The sequence below is a fragment of the Aythya fuligula genome, chromosome 1 (genome assembly GCF_009819795.1).
Source record: "Aythya fuligula isolate bAytFul2 chromosome 1, bAytFul2.pri, whole genome shotgun sequence".
Taxonomy (NCBI): Eukaryota; Metazoa; Chordata; class Aves; order Anseriformes; family Anatidae; genus Aythya; species Aythya fuligula.
This window is the reverse complement of record NC_045559.1, coordinates 185,776,632-185,800,012: the sequence shown is the minus strand read 5'-3', so window position 1 is coordinate 185,800,012 and position 23,381 is coordinate 185,776,632. Positions and strand designations below refer to the sequence as shown.

Genomic DNA, 23,381 nt, shown 5'->3' with positions numbered 1-23,381 from the left:
CTCTGTAAGATCTCCACTCCGCATACTCTCTCCTGAATTGCATAACCTGTGGAATGCAGATCAAGGGCATGACTGATGATCCTTCTGTAATTAAAGCTCCCTAATGCTGCCAGCACAAGCTCTATACAAAGAGCTAGGGAGGCAGTACCTCTGCCCTTTTCTGAACCCTTAAAATCTCTTGTGAAGGCAGCAATCACAAGCTGTTAGAGGGAAAGGAAGAATATAATCATTTGAACTTTTGGGAAGAAACTGGGAGATATCCTTTAGTTCATTTCAAAGCTGATGATGTCTGCAAACAATCCTTCTTACGTATCCAAAACACACTTATACAAGCTCCCCCAAAAGGAACTCAATGACCATAACAACAGATTTCTGAGTGTTAGCCTGAAAATTAACTCACTAAAAGAAAAAAAAGAAAAAAGAAAAAGGCAGACAATTTTGCAGATGTTTTTGAACATAAGCCAAACAAAGTTTATTTCTGCCTCACCAGACTCCATCATTAAAACGGGAAACAACAGATTTCAGAGATCTCCATAGTAAAAAGATGAAGCCAGTGTTTGTTTGCATGGTAGTTGACCTGCATAGTTCAGTTATAACAACTGATCAGCAATGCTGCTGCAAAATGAACAGCCCTTGAATACAGATGATGTAGAATATTAATTTTGGCAATAATTGAGTACTTGGAGGCTTGCATGTGAAGAGACAAATGTATTATACATCTCACATTACACTGTGAGAGGTTAGAGGATTTTTGAAGCCTTACAGGACAGAAACCATAAAATGTGCACATTGTATTATCAAGAGGGAAGACAAAGACTGAATTTCAAAGACATACAATCTTGAGATCAACCCAGACAAACATGGGGGGAGGGAGTGAACAACTCAGACTATAAAGCCACTCTATGAGAGCAAACAAACCACATCTGGATTATTTAAACTTCTGGAAAAAAAAGTCACATAAACATTTGCAATGTAACGCTGCAACCCACAGATTTAACCCATAGTAAGATTTCTCTTGTACAGGCAATAGGAAATTTCTGTGCGAAAAGATAAGAAATAAAGCTAAGGAAGTTCTGTTAAATGAAGATTGAACATTTCACATAACAACATTTCTTTTTAAAGGGTAATCTTAATAATAACTGATCATCTTAAACCCACAGCTGAAAGACTGGACCAAATAGAACATAAAATTCTTTTCATTTTAATAAGGGAATTAAAAAAGTAACCAGAGGCCTCAGAAAAGTAACGAAGTGATAGAAACTTTCATCTTTATATGCACCAAGGAGGGCATATGCAACAGTGCTTGTGAAAATGCTGAGACAAAGACATGGGAAACAAGCCGGGATGTCCTGTCCAGCCTTAAGCTGCTGCTCCAGAAGGATGCAGATCTTTTGCAGGTCTTGTGTTAGATCTGCCAGTCCTACGCAGATGTCTCAGGGTATGGCAGTAGATCTGAAACGGCATCACATCTCTATGGACTAGCATCTGAACGTCACCTAAACCTGATTTATGAGTAACTTCTCCCAACAGAGTTCATTTTAGTCATCCATACATGAACCTGAACACCTTAAAGTCACAATTTCTGTACACTGAAAGACCATGGATGTGGTATGGTTGTCACAACTACAAATACGGCAGGGTATGATCTTTATGATTTGTTTGTAAAAAGTACATACATTCATTGCAAACAGCGGCGTATACTCCAAGTGAAAATTAACCTGATACCAAATCACACATAGATAACAAAAAGAGATTTTAACTAAAGTAATGCACCTTTTTCTGCTGATGGTGGACTCCAGTTCTTTGGTCAGTCTCTCTCTTATGCTAATACTGTAAGCACTCCTATTTTTCTTTCTGTTTCCCCTCCCACAAAGTGGCAACCGAAGAAATCAATTAGGTAACTTGAATGCACATTTTGTAGTAACATAAAGATTTTCAGAGGAAATGGAAGTCAAGAAAAAATGGTATTTCAAAACTTTCCCTCTTCTCTGCCTCAGAGATCAACAACCGACTTAAAAACTAGTTTTAGAGAAGTAAGTGCACCACCAAAAACATTACTGCCACCAAACCATTATTTGTAACAACAGACAGAGATATAAAATGCACCATATTTAAACACGCTTCTCCCTCCATGGCTAAGGGCAGTTAACTTAATACAGGAAGCTCCAGATACTTTTTAGGTTTGAAAACACTGAAAAGCACAAAAGACAGCAGACTGACCATCGGGGCTCTGCAAAGGATGCAGTACTTACCTTTAGAGAACATACTTTATTTAATAGAAGTTTTTTGCTCCAATATACAAAATAGGGGACTGCAGTCCCAATTAACATTTACATAGGTACACAGCAAATCATTTCCACCATTTACAACAACTGACGACTTTCCCATACTCCCCTCTGTACTACAGCCAAGAAATAATCCTATAATGCTTCACATACCAATCAGTCATATTTTGCACTTCCCTGCCTCTTTTCTTTTTTTTTTTTTTTTTTATGAAGTTGCAGTTTCTGATAATAGTTTAATTGAGAACTTCCGATTATTTCAGCTGCACTAAAAGTAAAATGAAATATATAATTTGGAATACTATCTCAAAAACCCTATATAAAATGAAAGTCAGCGCCTTATAAAAATATGTGGCAGGAGTAAAACCAGTGAATAAAATGAAAATGTTTTGAATTTTTTTAGGGTATAAAGTATTTAGCAACTAGTCTCAGATTTTGACTACACTAAGAAAAGAAAAAAGAAAGAAAAATAACAAAAAATTGTCCATTAGCAAAAAGTAACATGACAGTTCTTTTACAATACTGTACCTTTAGTATGCAAAGGACTTCATCCTTCTAACATGCACCATTAACCAACTGGCTCACTCCTCAACCCTTTTCCCACTGAAAGCTGAAAAAAGGTGTTAAAACTACTTGAATCCCTTAAGAAAAATCCAATCCTATTTCTGCATCTCCCACAATATTTGAGCTTTACTTTACAGTGCTGGTAGTTTAATCATGATACATAATTTTATACAAAAGAATTCTAGCCAAACCAGGGCTTTAGAAACTTTGCATTTTACAAAAGCAATTTGTTACAGCATGACAGTTGCTAAATAGCCCAATTTATTTAGTGACCCTGTTAAAGATTTGTTCAACTGAGCGGATAGGTGAAGTCATTTCCTGAGCTAAAAGATACAGGTAAGTAAATAGTCAGTTATAGCAGCAGACAGGAGACATTCTTTTCAAAAGTTGTAACAGTATCAATAAAATAACCTTAGAAAACTACAATAATGTAAAAATCACTAGCTGAAGAGGGGTGACAAGGACATCCAAGACCTGATTGCCATCATCTGGAACATATATCCCCTGACTTTCCAGAAATTACATTCAGCTACTGTCAGACAAAGTACTGTTAAATCGAAGAATGTCAGTCAGATCACAGTAGTTCACATTTATTACAGATCAGGTGTTTTGTCAAGAGTTAGTTCTTAATGCTGTTTCGTAAACCTAAAGCAGGGTAAAACAGCTGGTTTCAGTGAAAAACCCTACTTTTCATTCTACTTTTAAAGGAATGCAGTATCTTCAGTCTCACTGAATTTTAAGCTTATTTCTTTTTATTACTTAGAAAAAAATATACTTGAGACCTTGAGTGGTTTTTGAGACAGTCACCCATGTTATTGGTAACATAAGTCGATCTGTTTTTAAGAAAGGGAATGATATTCTGAAAACAGCTTACTTTGATCCAAATCATTCTAATTTGCTTAGAGTACAAGATATTAATAAATGATTAAAGAACTATAAAGACTGGTATACCACCGCTGCACCATCGTTTTCTTTTGATATGCATTCTTAAAAGTCTTCTGTGTAATATTTGTTCACTTTTTTCATCCATTAATGGAAAGATGATATTCTAGTTTAATTAAATCAAGTACCTCACTTAGATACCAGTTCTTCCAGAAGGAAATCTCTCTCCTATGTTACTAATCTTTTTAAGACATTGTAGACACTGTTTTTAGAATTTATATTGGCTCTTTAACATTTTAACATAGTTTTAATTCAAATTAATATATAAAATTCTCAATACTTGTTAGAATAAAGGACAGTCAGTACACAAGATCCTAAGTTACAATAATTTATAAATAAAAATAAACTATTACAAACCAAACCTTTCCCCATACGGAGATTAAAAGCCATAATCTTGACTGATTGTTCCCGATCATACATTATAAATAACGTAAGCTTCTTCAGAGAAGCAAAACATACTTGCCTCCCTGACACCAGTTTATATCTTCAGTTAAACTACTACCATCAAGAAGGCAATTGGGCCCAGATATATCTTCTTGCTTACATGTTAACCCTCCCAGCCTCATTCTTTCAAACTTAAGCACAGGAAACTAAGTTCACAAAGAGTCCTTTACTTTTTATATGTGAAGTCTGTATAAAATACAGATTTCTAATGCTCCTATTGCACCAACCTGGCAGTGCAGTTAGAACCTGACTCAAATTCCACTGAAGTCCATGTAAGGTTCTCCAGTGAGCTTAACGGGCTTTGAATTAGGACCACAGAAACAGCATTACCTAATGGAAAGCTCCTGCAAGAGCGGTTGGTATCTCTTTTTTGCTTACGGGATGCAGTGAAGACGTGTAGTCAGCGTGATACCTGAGCAAATAAAATGGTAATGATATGAAGGTTTTAAAAATCCCAAACTCTTTGCTTAGTTGTGTGCAAACTGTGCTACCGCCCCCGGAGCTTCCTGCTTTTCTTCAGTGCTTGCTCCATTCCAAGATAGAGATGCGAGGCATAACAATCTCTCTTCGCTACAGTTCCCCCTCAATCCCGAGACTGATAGAAGAGGATGTAACCAGACTCAGAGTTCTTTGAGATGTCTGATGTCAACCCGTAGAATTCTTCAATAGCTTGTGCATCAATTTTCTGCATGTGAAAATCCAAAATTTTAACGTGAGATTACCTTGCATAACATATATATCACATTACGTACCACTCTAAAATATGTTCTCAAACAAAAATAACTTTCACATATTAAATAAAATAATCAAATCCCAATAATTCTTAAAGTTGCTGTTTTCAGTCTGTCATCAACTGCACAGATGGTAGAGTACACATATGTTTATGTATGTATGTGTGTGCAATTTTAAGGATTAAGTGAACCTATGAGTGTAACCCAAGGTGCATTGTTTGTGCAAATTTCACACAGAAAAGCTTTAAGGATAACAATATCCCACTAAGACTTTGAATTCACAATGAAGAACATATGTACAAGACATCATTTCTCACTCTAAGCAGTGTAAGCCAGTCAACTGCAGATGAGAACAGTGAGAAGGCAAAGAATGAAGGCTGACTTTTTCTTAGTTTTTCATACAAAGTTTGCTGTCATCCTGCCAGCCTGGAAAGTCTCCTATAGCCAAGATTTTTGGGGAAAGACTTAAAGTGTCTGCCAAAACCAGACATTTTTGAAATGAGTATAGTCTGGTTTTCTTGTCATCGCTTTTTATACAAAAGAAATTGAAATTAAAAGCAAGCTCTCTTGCTGTATTTTAAACCAAGGATAATTATGCTACAAACAACAAAAAGGTGGAAAGATGAACTTTCCTTCACTTAGGCAGACATTATTTAATCTCATTCCTATTATTTGAAATGAAACCTCTCTCAGGAAGGAGTAAGTCATTCCAACTTGACTAACCATGGGCCAGGTGTTACTGGTTTGGAATTGGAGAGATTGTCCCTGATATTTGTGAAATCATACGAGATCTACCACAGTGGCCTCTCTTTTCCTTGGAGGAAATTGAACTTCTGACCCTATTGAGACATTTCAATTTATGGTGTATCTTGATAAGACACAGAGGCAATCCTTCTACTTTCCCAGCAACCCTGCGTATTTCCATGTCTGTCATTTCCTGTGTGAAAAACGATCCATAACGTGGCTTGGAGATAAGACTCCTTAATACCCGTGACTTGTCCTGCCAATTAACACACTAAGCCTAATACCTGTCTCACTCATTTTTCTTCTTTTTAATTATACAGTACTTTTATAATGTAACAAAAAATGTAAACTATTCATTGTACTGGCTTAATTAAAACTAATAAAGGACATGGACAGCACAATCATACTTCTGTTCATGCGTAGGCATAAAAAAAAAGGAAGATGACAGAACAAGCAAAAAACCTAAAACAGTACAAAATACAGACATGAGCAGTTTCTGCTCTTTTCCTCAATGAAGAATAAAAAATAACTGATGAAACAGTTGACAAAGCAAAAACTGGTGAAGGGATTTTTTTGTTTGTTTGAATACCACGAATTCCTGGAAGCATGGCTAATACGAGCAAGAATACCAGAAGCAAAAGACTCCTGTTTCAGGGACTAACTTCTAGATTTTACGCTGAAACTCAGGAACTCACAGTTTGTCTACTTTGATGCTTGTTGCAGCTTTTTCTGAAACAATCCAGGACATTGTACAAAACAGATGACCAAGACTGATCTATTCCAATAATTTATAACCTCTTAGAAAATATGTACAAATACATTCCTCCAAAAAATTATTTACTCTCAGAGAAGAACTGCAATAAAACTGATTTATCTGTACCTTTATTTGCCATATACTCTGGCCACAGGATCAGCTTACTAAACAAAGGTGAAAGACAATGGCCATAGACAAAGAAGCTTCTTTTCAGAAATATACAAAACAAAATGCAATTAAACTTACTGTACAGTCAAATTGCAAGGTGCAGCTCTGCCCTCACAGTTATTGATCATTTAGATTGGGATTGAATAACTCTTCTCATTAGCGTATCAGTCTTTTTACTTTAAATAATCATGCACACAACAAGGGCTGCAAGTGCTCAGGTTGGTATGAGAATAAAGTCCAGAGTACACACAAAGCTTACCTCAACAATATCATCATCAAAAAGCAACCAAAAATCATGACTTTTCACTATTGCAATATAATGTCCTCTGTTAGGGCCACTGTAAAATAAAATTAAAAAAAGAACACAAACTATAACACATGTATGTATAAACATATTTCATTAAAATGTTTTTTTTTTCTTGTAGAAAAGCAGTATTTAACAGTAATTGAGATGGGTACCAACACAATTTCTGCTTGCATGTTTTTTTTCCTCTGCCACTTAAATTAATTTCATAACAATGTCTCACTTATCTGTATTAAATATTGTGCTAAAAAAAGGATTATACATAACCTGAGAAATAAGCAGCACAGGCATGAAAATATAAATGAAGGGAAATAAAAGAGAGACAGAGAAGTGAAATCAAGAAATTATTCTGATGCTTCATAAGGACAGGATAGATCCCACACCAGTTCTGATCTTCATAAAGAAGAACACGTAGAGCTACTGTTCATCTACAGGCTCAATCAGGAATCTCTTCATTTGCTTGACTGCAAACAAAAACTGAATGAAACTGGCAGTTTAGAAGTTTGAAGAAGAAAGGAAAGCCTCCCATTTAAACTAAAACAGCTCTAATGCACAGCTCTTCTGTTTGTGGCAGACGAGAAATTTCTCCACAACCACGACAGGAAAAAAAACTGTAAAAGTGTCTTACTAATTAATCAGATTTCAAGTAAGAAAATGATACATTTTCCAAACTAGCTGAACCTTAAAACTGAAAGTGGACAACTACTTAAAGTAGTTCTGGAACTGCCTGAACCTGCTAATGACACTCATACAATTTGTGTGTTTGTATCAGGGAGGGAAGGCTGCCATCTATGAGGGACATGTTTGCATACCAAATTACACAACCCAAAGCAAAACACAACTAACCTGACATGGCTGTGAGAATGGGTATGTTTCCAAGACTGAGCATATGTAGGGCTGTACTGCTAGAGTGATAACTCCCTGCTACTCTGCACTCTGGATCCCAAAATTGGACATTGAATTCCAGACACTGCTTGGTCAATGCAACAGAGAGACTGATAAACTGGAGCAAGGCCAGCAGCAGGCTACTGCATTTGTCAGAGAACTACAGCACCAGGTGGGGTAAGAGAGGCAATGGTCACAAAGCATGAAAAGGGAAATTCTGATGTGACATAAAGGGGAAAGAAAGTACAGTGAGAATGTTGATAGACTGAAACAAATTGCCCAAAGAGGCAGTAAAAATCCCCATTCCTAGTCATAAAACTGAACTGAGTACAGCCCTGAGCAACCTAATCAAATGTCAAAGTTAGCCCTGCTTAAAGTAGTTGACCTCACAGTATAAATTATTCTGATTCCAGATGTTAAATCATCTTTTTCCACTTTGGCGCTTTTATTTAGTCAATAAGTAGTTTGTACAGCAGCCCTAATTTAAAGACTTGAAACCGTAAGAACATTTATGGAAAACAGCAAGATCAAATTTTCTTATATCTGGGGGTGTTTTACGAAAGGTTGGATATGGTGCTTAGGGACATGGTTTAGTGGGTGTCATTGATGGTAGGGGTATGATTGGACCAGATGATCTTGGAGGGCTTTTCCAACCTTAATGATTCTATGATTCAAATACAAGTCTAACAGTCACATTCTGAAAGCAAGGAAATAAAGTAATCAACAAAACTCATACCATATATTTCAGAAAATGCTGATAAAGTCTGTAAGAAACACACAAAACACTTCATAAAGCAGTATCTGTTCTAAAATTCTTTCCCCTCTCTGTTTTTTAAAATGATCCTATGATCCTTAAAAGTTATTGCTTATATGACATGGGGTGTTTTGTTTTTTTTTTTCTTTTGACATAGATAGGCTCATACAAATAAACCTATGAAATATACTGCTTCTACTTTCCACAATGAGCTGTCATGGCAACAAAGCCATATATTACCAGGATTGGTAGCATCTCTTTACAATGCTTCCCTTGCTAATAAACTTTTAAGAGATCTTTAAATGCTATTAATGACGTGGTATTGGGTGTTTTGTTTTTGTAAACACAGTTAAGCTTACACAAAAATCGCTTACATAAAATATATTGTTATTACCTTCCACAATGAACTACCACAGCAACAAGGTCATACATTCTGTCAGGATTGGTGGCATCTCCTGAGGTGTTAAATAAACGAAGCTCTAAAGGAAAAACTACTCTATAAGAGAGTTTTGTGTATCGATGCAGCTGATCCATGTATTTAAATCTCTTCAAATGGAGAGCTAGAATCATAGGAAGCTTTTTTACTTTCATCCTGAAAAACACAAACATAAAAATGCAGTATTTCCAATATTGAGCCAAATCCTTCAGCTGATATTGACTAACAGAAAACGTATCTACTGAGGTCTTTAAAAAAATTAACATGCATTAAAAAGATACTAAGATCATCAGCCATCTCAATAATACAGAACTTCCCCCTTGTTGCTAAAGTAAAGGTGGATTTTAACAATCGAGAGAATTGTAAATTTATTTAAAATAGTAGCTAAATGAAGACCCGTGAACAACTCATACAATAGTTTAGACATAAAGGCCTGTATTAGGTTTATGAAGCGAGGTTTTGGTAGTGGGAGAGCTGCAGAGGTGGCCTTTTTGAGGAGCCCAGGAGCTGCCCCACATTATATAGAAGCCACCTCCAGCCAACTCCAAAAGGAGCCCACCGCTGGCCACAACCAAACCAATAAGCAATGTTGGCTGTGCCTCTGGGAGAGCGGATTTAAGACAGGGAAAATCTGTTGTGCTACAGCAGCTGGGAAAGAGAGAAGTGAGCAGCAGCCCTGCAGCCCCCAGGTGAGTGCAGCAGGAGGGCAGGAGGTGCTCCAGGCAGGCAGCAGCAGTTCCCCTGCGGCCCGTGGAGAGGCCCCTAGTGGAGCAGGCTGTCCCCCTGCAGCCCATGGGTCCCACATGGAGCAGATCTCCACGCTGCAGCCCCCCCATGGGTGGAGGAGCCCCCGGTGGAGCAGGTGGATGTGGCCTGGAGGAGGCTGAGGCCCATGGAGAGCCCCCGCAGGAGCAGACCCCAGGCTGGAGCTGCAGCCCGTGGAGAGGAGCCCACGCAGGAGCAGGGGGTCTGGGGGGAGCTGCCGCCCACCCGTGCTGGAGCAGTTTGCTCCTGGGGGATGGACCCTGTGGGATGGAGCCGTGTGGGAGCAGTTCCTGAAGAGCTGCAGCCTGTGGGCAGCCCCCGCAGGCTCAGTTCGGGAAGGACGGCATCCATGGGAGAGACCCCATGGGGAGCAGGGGCAGAGAGGGACCCTGAGGGAGAGGAGAGGAAGCATCTTGGACTGACCGCAGCCCCCATTCCCTGTTCCCCTGCACCACTTGGGGGGAAGAGTTAGCAGAGGGTGGATGGTGGGAAGGTGTCTTTAGTTCACTTTTAGTTCCCACTGCTCTAGTCTACCAGTGATAGGCAATAAACAATATTAATCTCCCTTACTAGTTTGCCTGTTACAGTAATCGGTGAGTGATCTCCCTCTTCTTACTCAACCCACAAAACTCTCCATTGTATTTTCTCTCCCTGTCCTTTTGAAGAGGGGGAACCAGAGCCTGCTGTGGTGGCGCTTAGCTACTTCCCAGTATCAAACCACCACAAGGCCACGTAGGACAGAATTCATTTTTAAGACATACCTCCCTCGAGCTTTTCTGAGTTCCCAAATGCAAATCCTATACCTCACTTGGTATACATTGGAGGTATCGCAACAATGTTGTTTCAGAGATCCTGTGCCAGTTGAACTTCCCAATAAATTGGCCAAGTTAAATAAGAATTTTAAAATAGGCAATACCACTTTGTCACATTTCTGTCACTCCACAAGCGTTCCTATCAAGCTGTTCATTTAACATTGCCAAGGGATACAAACAGCACACTGTTATTCAGCCTACCCGATGCTGCCAAAATAAGATAATGCTATGCTCTAAGCGCAATGATTTTGTGTACATGTTGCAGCTTCATTTTATTGAAGTCAAAGCCAGAAAGTGATAACCTAGTTTTACTGAAGACTCACTGCCCCCCTTCCCTAGTTTGAGGTATTGAGATCTCATGTCAGTGCTTACAAATCCTCATCAGCCAAACATAGCTGGCCTGGCAACAAACAGAAACTTCCACCCTCTGAGTGATCAATTTGCCCACAAAATAAAATAAAATTGCCACAAAAACAGCTACCAAGTTAGAGTGCAGTGCTTTTTGGCACAGCTTATTACCTTAGATTAGCACTGTGCAGAATTTGTCAGACTTTAGCCCTGAAAGGTAGCTCAAAAGTCTCAGCAATACAGCTCAATGAAGGCTTCAGATGTGTTCAAGACTGTATTTTCAGAATGTCAGTAAGTATGTTTGTACAACATAATCCTCTTCTAAAAGATAAGGGACTGGGGACAAAAACCTTGAAAACACACCTTCCTTTTCTTTTCTCATTAAACTTAGACTTGATAGTAACTGAAAAAAACTGCTAGACTCAAGTTTTCTCTTTGTCCTGCAAGGGAACTAGGAAATAAAATGCTGAAGGGGTGGAAGATGACAGGAGCAACTATTTTTCTGGACAGTTACTTTTTGTTATATTACTGAGATATGGATATAATTTCTGCTCCAGTTTTTTCAAAATGGAAGTCCTCTTTTTTAAAATGCAGTTGTGTTTGACAATAGGAGCTCTTTCACTGGCCAAAAATTCACTTTTTCTAGTTGAACAGACACTAACATGGATAAACTTTATGATATAGAGAAGGAAGAAAATTATGACTGCAGTGAAACTGACCTTAAGGGCCACATGAAGAGTAAAGTATAAACAATAAAAGCTGTGTTTTGCCAATATATCAGTGCCTACAGTACAGGCTTATGTCAACACATCTTATTATTGGTCAGGGATCACGTTGCCTCCCACACAGAAAAAAAGCTAAGGCAACAGAAAACAACAGGACAGACCTTGCTTCACAACCCTCTCATACACATCAATTAGTAAGCTTATGCAATGTGTAAAAGCAAACTTGGCAGATGAGATATGCCAAAAGCCACGTGTTCAATCTACGGTAAACCAAATAACCAGAATCAGTGGTATAACCAGTAGAGCATGTCAGTGTTCCCATCCCTGAAGCTCATCCATATAAGCAGACAAATACTTTCTTAGGTAATAAATAAATACACAGTACACAACATCAGAGTTTTTTCAAAGGTGTAAACAAGACTAAAAGAAATATTAGACAAGAAATGTTTTTACACAAAATAAACTACAGGCTTCCATGGAACTTCAGATGCTTTTCAGGAGCACTGCCATGCAGATGTTTAGCACAGCTAATCAAAATCTCAGTTAGCAAAAAGTGTTATTACAAGCATCAGACTGAATCAGTAAAAAAAAGTGCTATCAAACTGTCTCTTGCAGCAATCGTAAAAAACATTTAATTATTTAGAGAAAAACAAGCTTAAGAAGTCCCATGAAATCAGTAAATTTTCATTACTACCCAGAATTTTTAACTAATTATTAGTAGTTTGTTTTAGCTTGTCTTTTTATCTTATCTTTGGTCTTAAGACCATTATTTTTGTCATTCTTAAAATAAATAATAGGCCTCCCAAAACACTTTACATGGATTCTCATTACTCATGGAAGTAGCCTCGATGAATTCAAGCACGAGGAATGTAACCAGGTTATTCTTAAGTGGAAGAAGAGTGAAAACAATTAAGAGAGACAGAACTTTCTCTTCATGCCTCACACACACAGAAAAGGAAATATTATAGTATTTTCAAGAAATACTTGTGGTTTTTTTTCCTTCCCTGAATCTGATGTACCTTTTATGTGCTTCTTGCTTACTGCGACATTCTTCACAATAATATTTGTATTCACTGCACAGAGTTTCTGTATTGCTGAAACCCCTGAATAAAAAAGATAAAATTATATAGATACTAGTTTCTTACCAGAAATATATATATAAACATACATAAATAAACAGAAATATAATTTTATTATGTTTACATAAAATAAAATTTGCTACATAAAATGACTATGAGTTTTACTTCCTGCTTTTATAGTTAAAAAAACAAAGAAACAAAATATGGAAGTTCATATTTTTGTATCTACCTTAAACAGTGAGTGATTGAAGTATTCTGCTCCACATCAACTGAAAGGTCTAAGAAGTCTTCATCTTTGCTGCTTATCTGCAGGAAGAAAAGACAGGCAGATTACAGCTAAAACCTGTCACACTAATTTACCTCTTTTTCAGCATCATTTTCTATTGATAGAATGCATCATTGCCCTTGTAATAGCTTTCAAAAATTGCTACAAGTGAAATGTCTAGGAAATGTTAGAGATTTGCGAGATCTGTTTCTGATTTTGTTCAGAAACAAGAAGACGGAAGCGTGTATGTGTCCACGGAAGTATACAGCGCCAGTGATTATGCTGTGATTTTAGCTCAACAATAATTCCAGGTTCCTTCTACACCTCAGACTTTTTGAAAGAATATAATTACTAGGATTTTTCTCCTACATAATGCTCTCACCTCTTCTCTTCCCCTATGATTTCCTCTTATTGACAGATATGTATTTGCCTATCATAGCATTCCTAATAAAGAGCAGAAATGCTTTGAAGACTCCTGTCTAGATTCATAAGCAACAGATGACATATTTGTTGGTAAACAAGAGCTTGGGACTGAGTCTGATAGAGGCAGAACTGTGAATAACATCTACACCACTGCACACAGCATGGGAAACGAGCATGGTGCAATTAGAAAACTATGACCTTACTGCAATCATGGAAACTCGGTGGGATGAATCACACAAGTGGAACACTGGAATAAAGGTCTACAAGCTCTTCAGAAGAGACACGCAGGGAAGGAGGGGCAGGGGTGTTGCACTCTATGTTAGGGAAGAGACTGATTGAGAATCAACCGTGTTATTAAAACGTTTAGGAAACAGCAAACTGCAACCTTAGCTTTTGTCTGCTAGTGTTTCCACTTTGTATCTAGAGATACTTGGTGTCACTGGTGAGAATGTCTACTGCCTTTTATGGCTCCTACATACAAAAGTGCGTGCTTTCAGAAAAGGTGCCCAGCTGCAATTTCTTGATTGAAAGCAGCTAGAGCTAAATATCTACAAGAGAACAAATTAAGGTCATCTTTAAAACATATGAGATTTGTGTTCCCTAAGAGAAATTTCAAGCTTTTCTCTGATTATCAAGAGATGAGAAGCACACAGTTCCTAAGGGCAGCAGACATGGAGAATAAAAAGATAAATACAGCTGTTCAAGACAATTATTTCTGAAAATTAACATAATTGGGCAAATCAAAAGAAAAAAAAAAACACTTATGAAATTAAGTTAAAACTTTCTCTAAATATCTATGAGAGGACTGGAGAAAGATTTGTCCCACTATTCTATAATCTTTACAAGAATAAGCATACATACACAGAAAATATGCCACTGTGCCAGTATGTATCACGTCTACAATAACATTGAAATGCTTAAGTGTAATGTTTAGACTTCCAGAATATATGCAGAAAACTTCCAAGATGTTTTTAGGGCAGGCAAAAAGAGCAACCAGCACCTTCAGCACGTTGCTCATTTCCCATTCTCAGAGTTGTAATGCAGTTTAGGTGTACGGAGACAACAATTCTTCAAAAGATGTCATTGCAAGCCACTTTCAGAATTACCAATTTGAGTTTGGAACACTAAGAACTCTGGTGCAAATCACTGTAGCCTAGGAATTAAGAATGGCTCAGAAAAAAAATCAGTTCTAGAAAACATTCTGCTGCAGTCTTCAGTGAGGACAGCTAGGATTAAGGTGCTGTGTGATCAGTGTTATTCAGACATGCAATTAAGATATTTCTTCCTTTCTTGGTCTAGTCAAAGAAAATTCCATGAAAGAATTAAAATTTCATAGGTGGCTTTATCACAAGCAGAAGCTGTAAGGGCAGGGAGGCAAGTGGGGAAGAAAAAAGGGATGTATTACAGTTGGATGAAAAGGAAGTAGGTACTTAAATCAGAAGTTTACAAAAGGAATTTTTCCATTGTTAGTGGTAATATTGATATACTGCCTTCAAGAAGCTCTCTCAGGTTAGCTGGTCATTGTACACTTTGGATCATGAAGAACCATTACAGGTTTTATTGAAAGAATAACTAAGTGGATTTTTTCCATCTAGGCTGATAACTTAGAATATGCTATTCTTCATTTTTTAAGATGTTTTCATGCAGTTGTGTTTGAACCGTTAATTTATGTGTACAGTTTTACTGAAAAAAAAAAATCATTTCACACTCTAACCACGGTCTCTTCTTCTCTAGAGGTTATATTTTCCAATAAACATCACTAAATTCCTTAGACTAAAGTAATCTCATTTCAAAGCTATGTATCTCAATCATCTATAGAATGAAAGAAAACCAACCCTAGAAACAGACATGGTCATCACTTGCAGAGCAAAGCCCAGATGTATTCAAAAAGCCTTTTGAGTGCTCCTAGCACAATACATGCATCCGAACAATGATGTACCGGAGTGTTCCAATATTCTGATGAAAATGCATGGCACATTGTTCTCACATGATGGACATAATCTCCACTCAGACTGCACATCTGTAGTCTGATGGCCAACGCCACACAAAACACAAAACCCAGATGGCTGACACCCAAGGAATCTGTATTTCTTTCAGTTGGGAATTTTGCTAGCAACGTGAATCGGCTCGTGGACAAAAAAGCTTTTGCAGCTGTAAGCTCCCATGTGTGCTAAGACAGAAACTATTTTTAAATTAAGCTGAAACAAAGGGCATGATTTGTTGTGGGGGAGGGAAGAGAAAGTAGGACATAGTTAAGTCTTCGATACAACTCCTGTAGAGAGTCCACTGAGTTATTCCTTACTGCCTTCCCTCAGTCCAAAGTAGACTTTTTTATGTTGATGAATCATACCAAAACAAGAAGAAGACCACCAACTGGACTAGAAAACCCTTATCAATACCAGTCTGATGCTTTTGATCCAAGATCATTTCCCCCTTTGTCAATTCCATTATTGTATGGTTCACTGATATTCTTTCCTGAAATTTTGAGGAAAACTCTGCAAAACCAATGAACTTCTAGAACATTTTTATCAATCAGCTACAATAAAATTGTAAAATTCACTTAATCATACTTCGTATCTCTATCATGGAAGGGGGAATGCATCATGACACGAAATCACATTAAAAGAATATAAAGACAACTCACAATATGCTTTGTAACTTATTTAGTTTCTAGTGTAGCTTGACCCAAGACACAAATCCTTGTTAAAGAACCATATCTATGTTTCTGATATTCCACTGACCATATTTAAACTGAGGTTAAACCTTTAAATAGTATGTTAACTTTTTAGATCAAAGGAGGGCTAATGAGACAGTGTGTCCTGGAAAGAAGCTCTATAATCAGGACAATTAAAAATACAGTAAAATCTTTCCATGCTGGCTTTCAGGAGCATCTTAGAATATGTTCCTTCTCACATGGAAGAAAGATTGCATTTTGTATTTAAAAATGCATGAAGTTCTACATTTAAATGATAATAAAAATTCTAAGGTTATTTTCTTATCATTAATAAGCACTAAATCATCCCTTATTGCTGGGTAAGTATGCAAACTAATGCAATGTAAATCTCAAGTCATCTGCTACATGAGTTATATTCAAGTACTCCTTACATTTTAACTTATTTTTCTAAAAACAGAAGGACTCTAAATACCAACAACTTCAATAAACATTAAACCAATCCTATATACTCACTATATTTGAAAATAAGACACTATTCACAGTACTATTACCTATTTAATACGTGTAAATGTGTTTCTAAGTGCTGATTTTCAGGTCATTGTGTTTTAATTAGAAGCTGATACACTGAGTAGACAGAAGCTGATAAAATAGTTTCCCAATTGTTAGGGGTTAGAATACAAAAGCCCTAGTATACAAAAAGCAATGTGTATTAAAAAAAAAAATTGGCTTGTGATAGATATTCTTTAAAATTCAATTAGTCAAGGAGGCATAGCTGTGAACAGCCATGACATATCTTGTTCAGCAATAACGACAGATAAATAGAACCAAACAATATCAGTAAAACTCAAAATTGTGATAGGTCTGATAACTAATAAAATAATGCTGGTAAATAACATATCAGCGTTTTTTTATTGTGTTAAGGACCATACCTAAATCAAAATCCTGACAGGTATTATTCACTATGCCACAGTGAGGAAGCATAATGGCATTGGTCATTAGAATAAGCTAAACTCATGTTTCAGGAAGAAAAAAACACAACACAGTTTAAAAACTAATAGAAATGTGATTGACAGTTGCCATGAGGTAATAACTAGGGAGGAGAAATGTACCAAAAAAGAAAAGATTGTAAGTGGAAATCAGCACTTAAATTACTCAAAATATCATGCTCTACTGAAGTCTGAAGTTGCATTATATATGACGTTAGTAAACTTTTTTTTTTTTTTGACATCAAAAAGCGGTGGGATTTCTAGAAGACAAAAAAGAATACATGTGAAATATATAGATATAATTTGACTAATTCCTCCTTTCCAATGTCATGCTGAAATATATGCATTATGTAATTAAAGAAAATAGGTATGAAGAGCCACACAAAAAAATGCAGTCATTTAGCTTTTTACTATATCTAAGGCATAGACCGTGACAAAATTACTGTAATTTTCAAATTGTGCTGTTTTTTCTCTTTCTCAAGGAGGTAAAATTCAATTACAAGTTTTTCTCTGAAATATATTCTTTCTCTTACTGTAGAACTACTCTCAAAGAAATTTTGGTATAGCTCACTCAAAGAGGGAGTTTATTTATCAGGGTTGAGTAGCAGCAAAATACCTGTGGACAGACATTTAAGTAAAGATTACTTTTCCTGTATTTTATGGTCTTTGAGTATCCCAGTCTAATGCCTCAGTGCCAACTGGCATCCACAGTATGCTCATACAAATGTAAAATTTCTAAAGAAAGAAACTAATTTGTTAGTCTGTTAAGATAAATTCTTCATGCTTCAGAACTTTGTTTCATCATTCATGTATTAAGTAAATAAAGACTTACAGTTTCACATGTAAGACATCTGGTTTCATTTGTTAATGTTCCCTGAAAGATTTCATGAACCCAGGTTGGGTCTGGTGGGCTGTTATTTTCATTATCAATGTTGCCATTGGGTAGGCGACCATTTTGCTTCTCTTGTTTTCTTTCCTCTTGCAAAATATCCGCAATTGTATTTAATAGATAGTTTAAGAACTCATGTGCATCCTGCTGCATGTAGTTATCAAAAAGCTCTAAAAGATTAAAAATAGCAAGAAATTGGTTAGTGTTATACTACATACAAGATTTTAAAAAATGGAAATTTCAAAATCGGTCTTTGTTTCTGGTCTTGAATCATTTCACAGTAAACACTAAAATCAGTACTTCACATATTAAGCCAAAAATATAGCAGGGGGGTGGGGAGAAACTCAGCTTACATACACATAAATATCTCAACTGATCAGAATTACCAGAAAAGTGAACCATTCTGCAAGAAAACTAGAGCACTATTCTGGTAACTAAACATTGGTGTACGTATAGTGGCACCTGAAATTTTACAGATTTTAATGGTTTGGATCTCCCACAGGGGCTATGCTGTTTTAGACAAACTTAAGTCAGTGCGTTGGATAACACAGGACATCTCAAACGCCATTAGATGTTGATATTTTCACAATGAACTCAGAACTTATGACAGGAAATATTTCATTGTTTATATATTCTATCAAAGAAGAACATGAACAGTAAATGTTAAAAACATTCCTTTATTGATTTTTACTTTTAGGGGTTTAAGGCCACCATTGCTCTGTCATAAATGCTTTGCTGTCAGAAATAGCAATGAAAATAAGATTCAAATGTCAGTATCTCAAGTTCTTAAACAACATTGGTTTTTGCAGATCTTTTTAAGGCAGTATTTGTAGGAGCCATGTCACATTAGCCTGAATATCTACCCAAGGCAAGAACAAACAAGCTTTTTATTAGGACTCGAAGTAATAAACAGATCTATCTTTTAAGATCTGAAATATTGCTTCTAGAGATTGGTGTATGTAGCAACTTTATTACTGGCAGACTTGTTGGACAGATAAAAACACAGTCACTATGTTTTGCAGTTCACATTGGTTTATCAACAGCTCTAAGCATAACAATCATAGAATTAATTCAGTTGATGGGAAATAGTTTCGCCGGCACATACTTGCAATGTATAGCAATACTACAGATTAAACTCTCTCACAAGTCTATTATCTTGTTTACGTTCAGACTGGTACCACCGTGAAAACAGTTTATTGTAGCCCCTTGAAATACCACCTTGAGACATCCTCTGCTTCTACAAATCCTCACTTACAGACTAAGAAAACCTAAAGGGCATTGAACCAGATTTATTAACAAATACTTCTCTCTGACCAGGAATTCTTCAAAGGAAATTCTCCTATCAGTTTAACAACCATGCTATATTATTGGCTAATATCATACTTGTTTGGGTTTTTTTAGCATTCACATCAGTTAACTGTAACTTTCAATTTGCTCTTGATAACACTAAGAGACTAGCCTTAACAAGAGGAATAGTTCTTAGAATTGGAAAGATGAATGAAGAATATCCTCAGTGATGAGTACGTTTTGAAATGAACACAGGGACTACATCAAGGCTTTACTGTTATTCACTATCATTCACGTTGATACCATCCAGGAGTAAACTTCGAACACACCAAAAAAATCCTGAGTTATTAGCAAAGTAGGGAGAACATGATGCTAATCTGTATCATTTGGTTAAACAGTGCAACAGGGCAGCCAAGAATATGAATCAAGTAGCCTATTTAATGAACTCCTACACTATTTTTGAGAAGAAAAAGTTCTACTGTGAATCTAACCACCTACAAGATCTTTATTTAATCAAGTAAATCACGGCAGAACAAGAGCTACAAGTCTCTTGAGGTAAAACACTCCAGAGGTTCCTCACCATGATACATCACAGATCTCTCGGGGATATCTGCCCAGCCAGTAAATTAACAACATTGTTCATGTTATGATTAGATGAAATTTAAGTAAACGTAACAGTATTCCTTCAGGTGGCTTCAAGGCAGTTGCTGCTTCACAGACAGTTAAGCTTTAAGGTCATTAATATATGTATGTTGGATTCAGGCTTGGAAAACAAAGATTGAATAGCAGCATTGTAGTGTGGAATACATCAAGTTTATGTTCTCAGTCATCTCCCTGGTACAGCTGGATACTGACTGGAACAGAATTTTGATTGGTATTGCATACCTATCTGATTCTTTCTTAATCCTACCCTTCTCTAACGCTCAAAACTGTGTACAATAAACTTGTAATAGTATATACAAAGTCCATGAAATCACTGCTCAACAATTTAGCCATTTAATTCAGTAGAAAAGGTGAGAGCTTCATCATTAACAGACTCAAAAAGCCAACAAAAGCTGAATTTTCACATTTTTTCTCTCTGAATATCTTCCAGTTCCTTCTCCTGTGTAGAATTTCAGTGTCATGACATAATTAAGCTTTTAAAATAATACTTTCTATAAAGAACGTAATGGTTCATGTGTTTTGCTCTGCTTTACATTTGAACCATTCTCCCCATTTGTCATAGTCAGTCAACATTCATTAACTAACTAATGAAATAATAATGAATAATTTCTGTAAATGCATAAAAACACAAGGACACTTACTCAAGTACACTTACTGAAGAACTTAGGGATTGTTTTCTATTCTGCTTAGCTAAGACAGTTCTTTCTTCAGATAAGAAACAAGAAATGTTAAAAATCTCTGGCAATCTCTTAAAATTTGGGATATCTATTACAGCAAACAAATTAGATAAAAAACACTTAATGATTTTAAAATGCACTAATTCTTTAAAAAGTAGGTCAAACTAAGAATTGTAAAAATGCTAACTGAATATAAAAATTCTCTGGATTTAAGCTAGATTCTTGCAGGGATGTCTCAATGTCTGCTCCATACATTCAATTTGGCATTGAATTCTACGTTCAAAGGGTAATGATCTTTTAAATACAAAATAAAAGCATTGCAGTGAATTTGGATGATAAAATTACAACTCTTAGGCAATATTAGCAGGCAAGTTAGGAGCAGCCTCTGACAATACTTTAAGTTCTACACAAAGAGAAAGAGAAGAGGATTCTCTCAAAATAGTTCCATGGTTACACCCTCATTCTAGGGTCTCCTCATTTTTACCCTACAGCACCAAGAACACTTTTCATCCCTAATAAATATGTAGGTATTCCACTATTTCAACTCCAGAACCAAATCATACTTGCTATTACACAAGAAAAAAAAAAAGTTACCATTTTCTTTTCGTAATCTTGTTATAAATTTCTTGGGAGGTATAACTCCAACTTTTTTCTTCTGGGTGGCTATACTGTGGAAAAGATCAGCTAAGCATGTAAGGAGGTTCTCTTTTTTTCTTGGTTGACTCTTGTATGCTAAGACTTTGTCTCGAAATGGGCGACAGAAATAAAGTGCCTGAAGAACTGAGTTGCAGTAGCATGTATTCCCAAACTATAAAAGAAGAGAGACATTTATTAGCTTGCGTTGTATTACTATAGACAGGTAAAATTAAATCTGAAGTATGAGAAAATTCATAAGCATGGCAAATTTTCTGCAAGTCATTTATTCTTGACTTTACGATGTTAAAGCTTATTTCTGTTGTGCAAAGGATTAACAAGGACACTAAGTAAATGCAAAAAAAAAAAATGTAAATTTGAACAATGCTGTATCATTTTGTCCTACCTGTAAATTTAATTAGTTAATAATATTTTGCGTTAACTTGGGTCAAAACGTGCAACAAATACCACCAATTTCACAGCTCCCAAAACATGGCCAAGTAAAAATATCTATCTATTGCACCTATCCATCTAGCCACAACAGTGAAGAACAGGCACAGCATAACCTTGTACTGTGAAGAAGCTCAATTGTAAATTAAGAGAGCTGTTCAGACACTTCAGAAATTGGATTCTCCAAATCTTATTATTTGTGATCAATGTCAGAAATAACTGCTTTAACCTGTTTCTGTATTTTCAATTCTCATTTTAGGGTGACAGGATTGGCATTCCAGTTTTCTTCAAACACTGAAACGTGGCTTGTTGAGGATCTGAAGCTATGTCACAGGTGGTAGTTTCAAATGGAGATTAGAAGGAAAAGGACACACAATTTGGACATGGGCAGTCTGAAAGAGGCAGGCCACTGAATTGAAGTGGGGTAAGCAGAGTCAGCTTGAAGAGCATCCATAACTCCCTTTGTGCCAAGATGCTCTCTCTGTTCCTCTTCCCTGAATTCCTTCCAGCTCTTAGGCACTGCTTCCTTTGAGTCTTGCACTCACTGACACTGTCGCCAGCTCACCCCAACATGACAAACCTCCCCGTCACCTCTGTGAAGGCATCATGAATTGTCAGTGGTGAAAGTCGCTCTCATTTTATGCTGCCCTCCTGCAGTGAAGCCCATTATCTAACACTGAAAGTGTCAGAAGATTCTTTATAAAGCCCTCAGCAAGTAATCCAACCTTTCAGCTGCAGTCACTCAACCTGCAAATTGAAGCACATACCTACTAGGCACAGCCTGTAAAATGTGAAAATAATGTTTTTATGCTTTATATAAAAATATTAGCATATACGGGTACCAAATTATATTGTGATGGGGAGACTGTTACACAGCAAACAGAGTCCATTTAGAGGTATTAAGAGCAGCTTCCATCAACAGAGAAAAAGCACTAAAAGCTTTTACATCTTAGGAGTAATGGGGAAGTAACTGTTTTCTGCCCTCTACCAATTGAGACAATGACAAACAAGAGCACTATGCAATTTAATCAGAAAGCTGGGAAGGAAAATGTTTTTTTTTTGTTGTTTCGTTTTGCTTTTAAAATAATGAAATATGGCTTCCTAAATACCCAAGATTCACTCAAAGAAGAAGTGTATTTTTTTAAAAAGACATGAAGAAGTCTTAAGATCTCCATATCAAAAAGTGAGGAAAATAACACCTGTTAATTTTACTTTTTAAGCCAAGGAAAAAATACGAGCTACATCAGCACTCAAACCCAAATCCGCACTCAAACAGGTTAATGAATTTAAGAGGAAAAGAGGGATTTTTTCCTTATAGAAACAGATGAAATCATGCATTAGTTTATGTCAAATCATTTAATATTATAAGCTAGCTATTTATGACTTTAAAATTAGAAATAGCAATATACAAAAGAAACACATTAAAATGTTTAAAAAGTTCCAGTTAAATCAAATGGAAGAAGTGCTAAAAACCTCTATACCTGATGTCAAAAGATGAAAAGGTCGTAAATTAGAAATTTCGTAACATTCCCATTTCAAGAAGGCATGCTTTGATTAAAAATTAATTACAATGACAAGCATGCAGTGAGAGGCAACCAAAATATGAAGCAACAGGGAACACTGAACAAAATTGTGGAGATTAAATGCAACGTGAATGTATGTTAACCTACACGTCTATGGATTGGAACTACAAGCAA

At 36.4% G+C, this 23,381-nt stretch overlaps 1 protein-coding gene across 1 annotated transcript in view; it reads right to left on the bottom strand.

Moving 5' to 3' along the window:
* Window positions 1–2,222: 2,222 nt before the first annotated feature.
* USP12 (ubiquitin specific peptidase 12) overlaps window positions 2,223–23,381 on the bottom strand; it is a 36,170-nt gene continuing 15,011 nt past the window's right edge. Inside the window, exons 3-9 of the mRNA XM_032185063.1 lie at window positions 21,196–21,409; window positions 17,918–18,144; window positions 12,967–13,043; window positions 12,678–12,761; window positions 8,967–9,164; window positions 6,889–6,967; window positions 2,223–4,917 (exon numbers count right to left, since the gene is read on the bottom strand). Coding sequence (XP_032040954.1) covers window positions 4,816–4,917; window positions 6,889–6,967; window positions 8,967–9,164; window positions 12,678–12,761; window positions 12,967–13,043; window positions 17,918–18,144; window positions 21,196–21,409 — 981 coding nt within the window. The 3' untranslated portion in view covers window positions 2,223–4,815. The remainder of the gene's footprint in view (window positions 4,918–6,888; window positions 6,968–8,966; window positions 9,165–12,677; window positions 12,762–12,966; window positions 13,044–17,917; window positions 18,145–21,195; window positions 21,410–23,381) is intronic.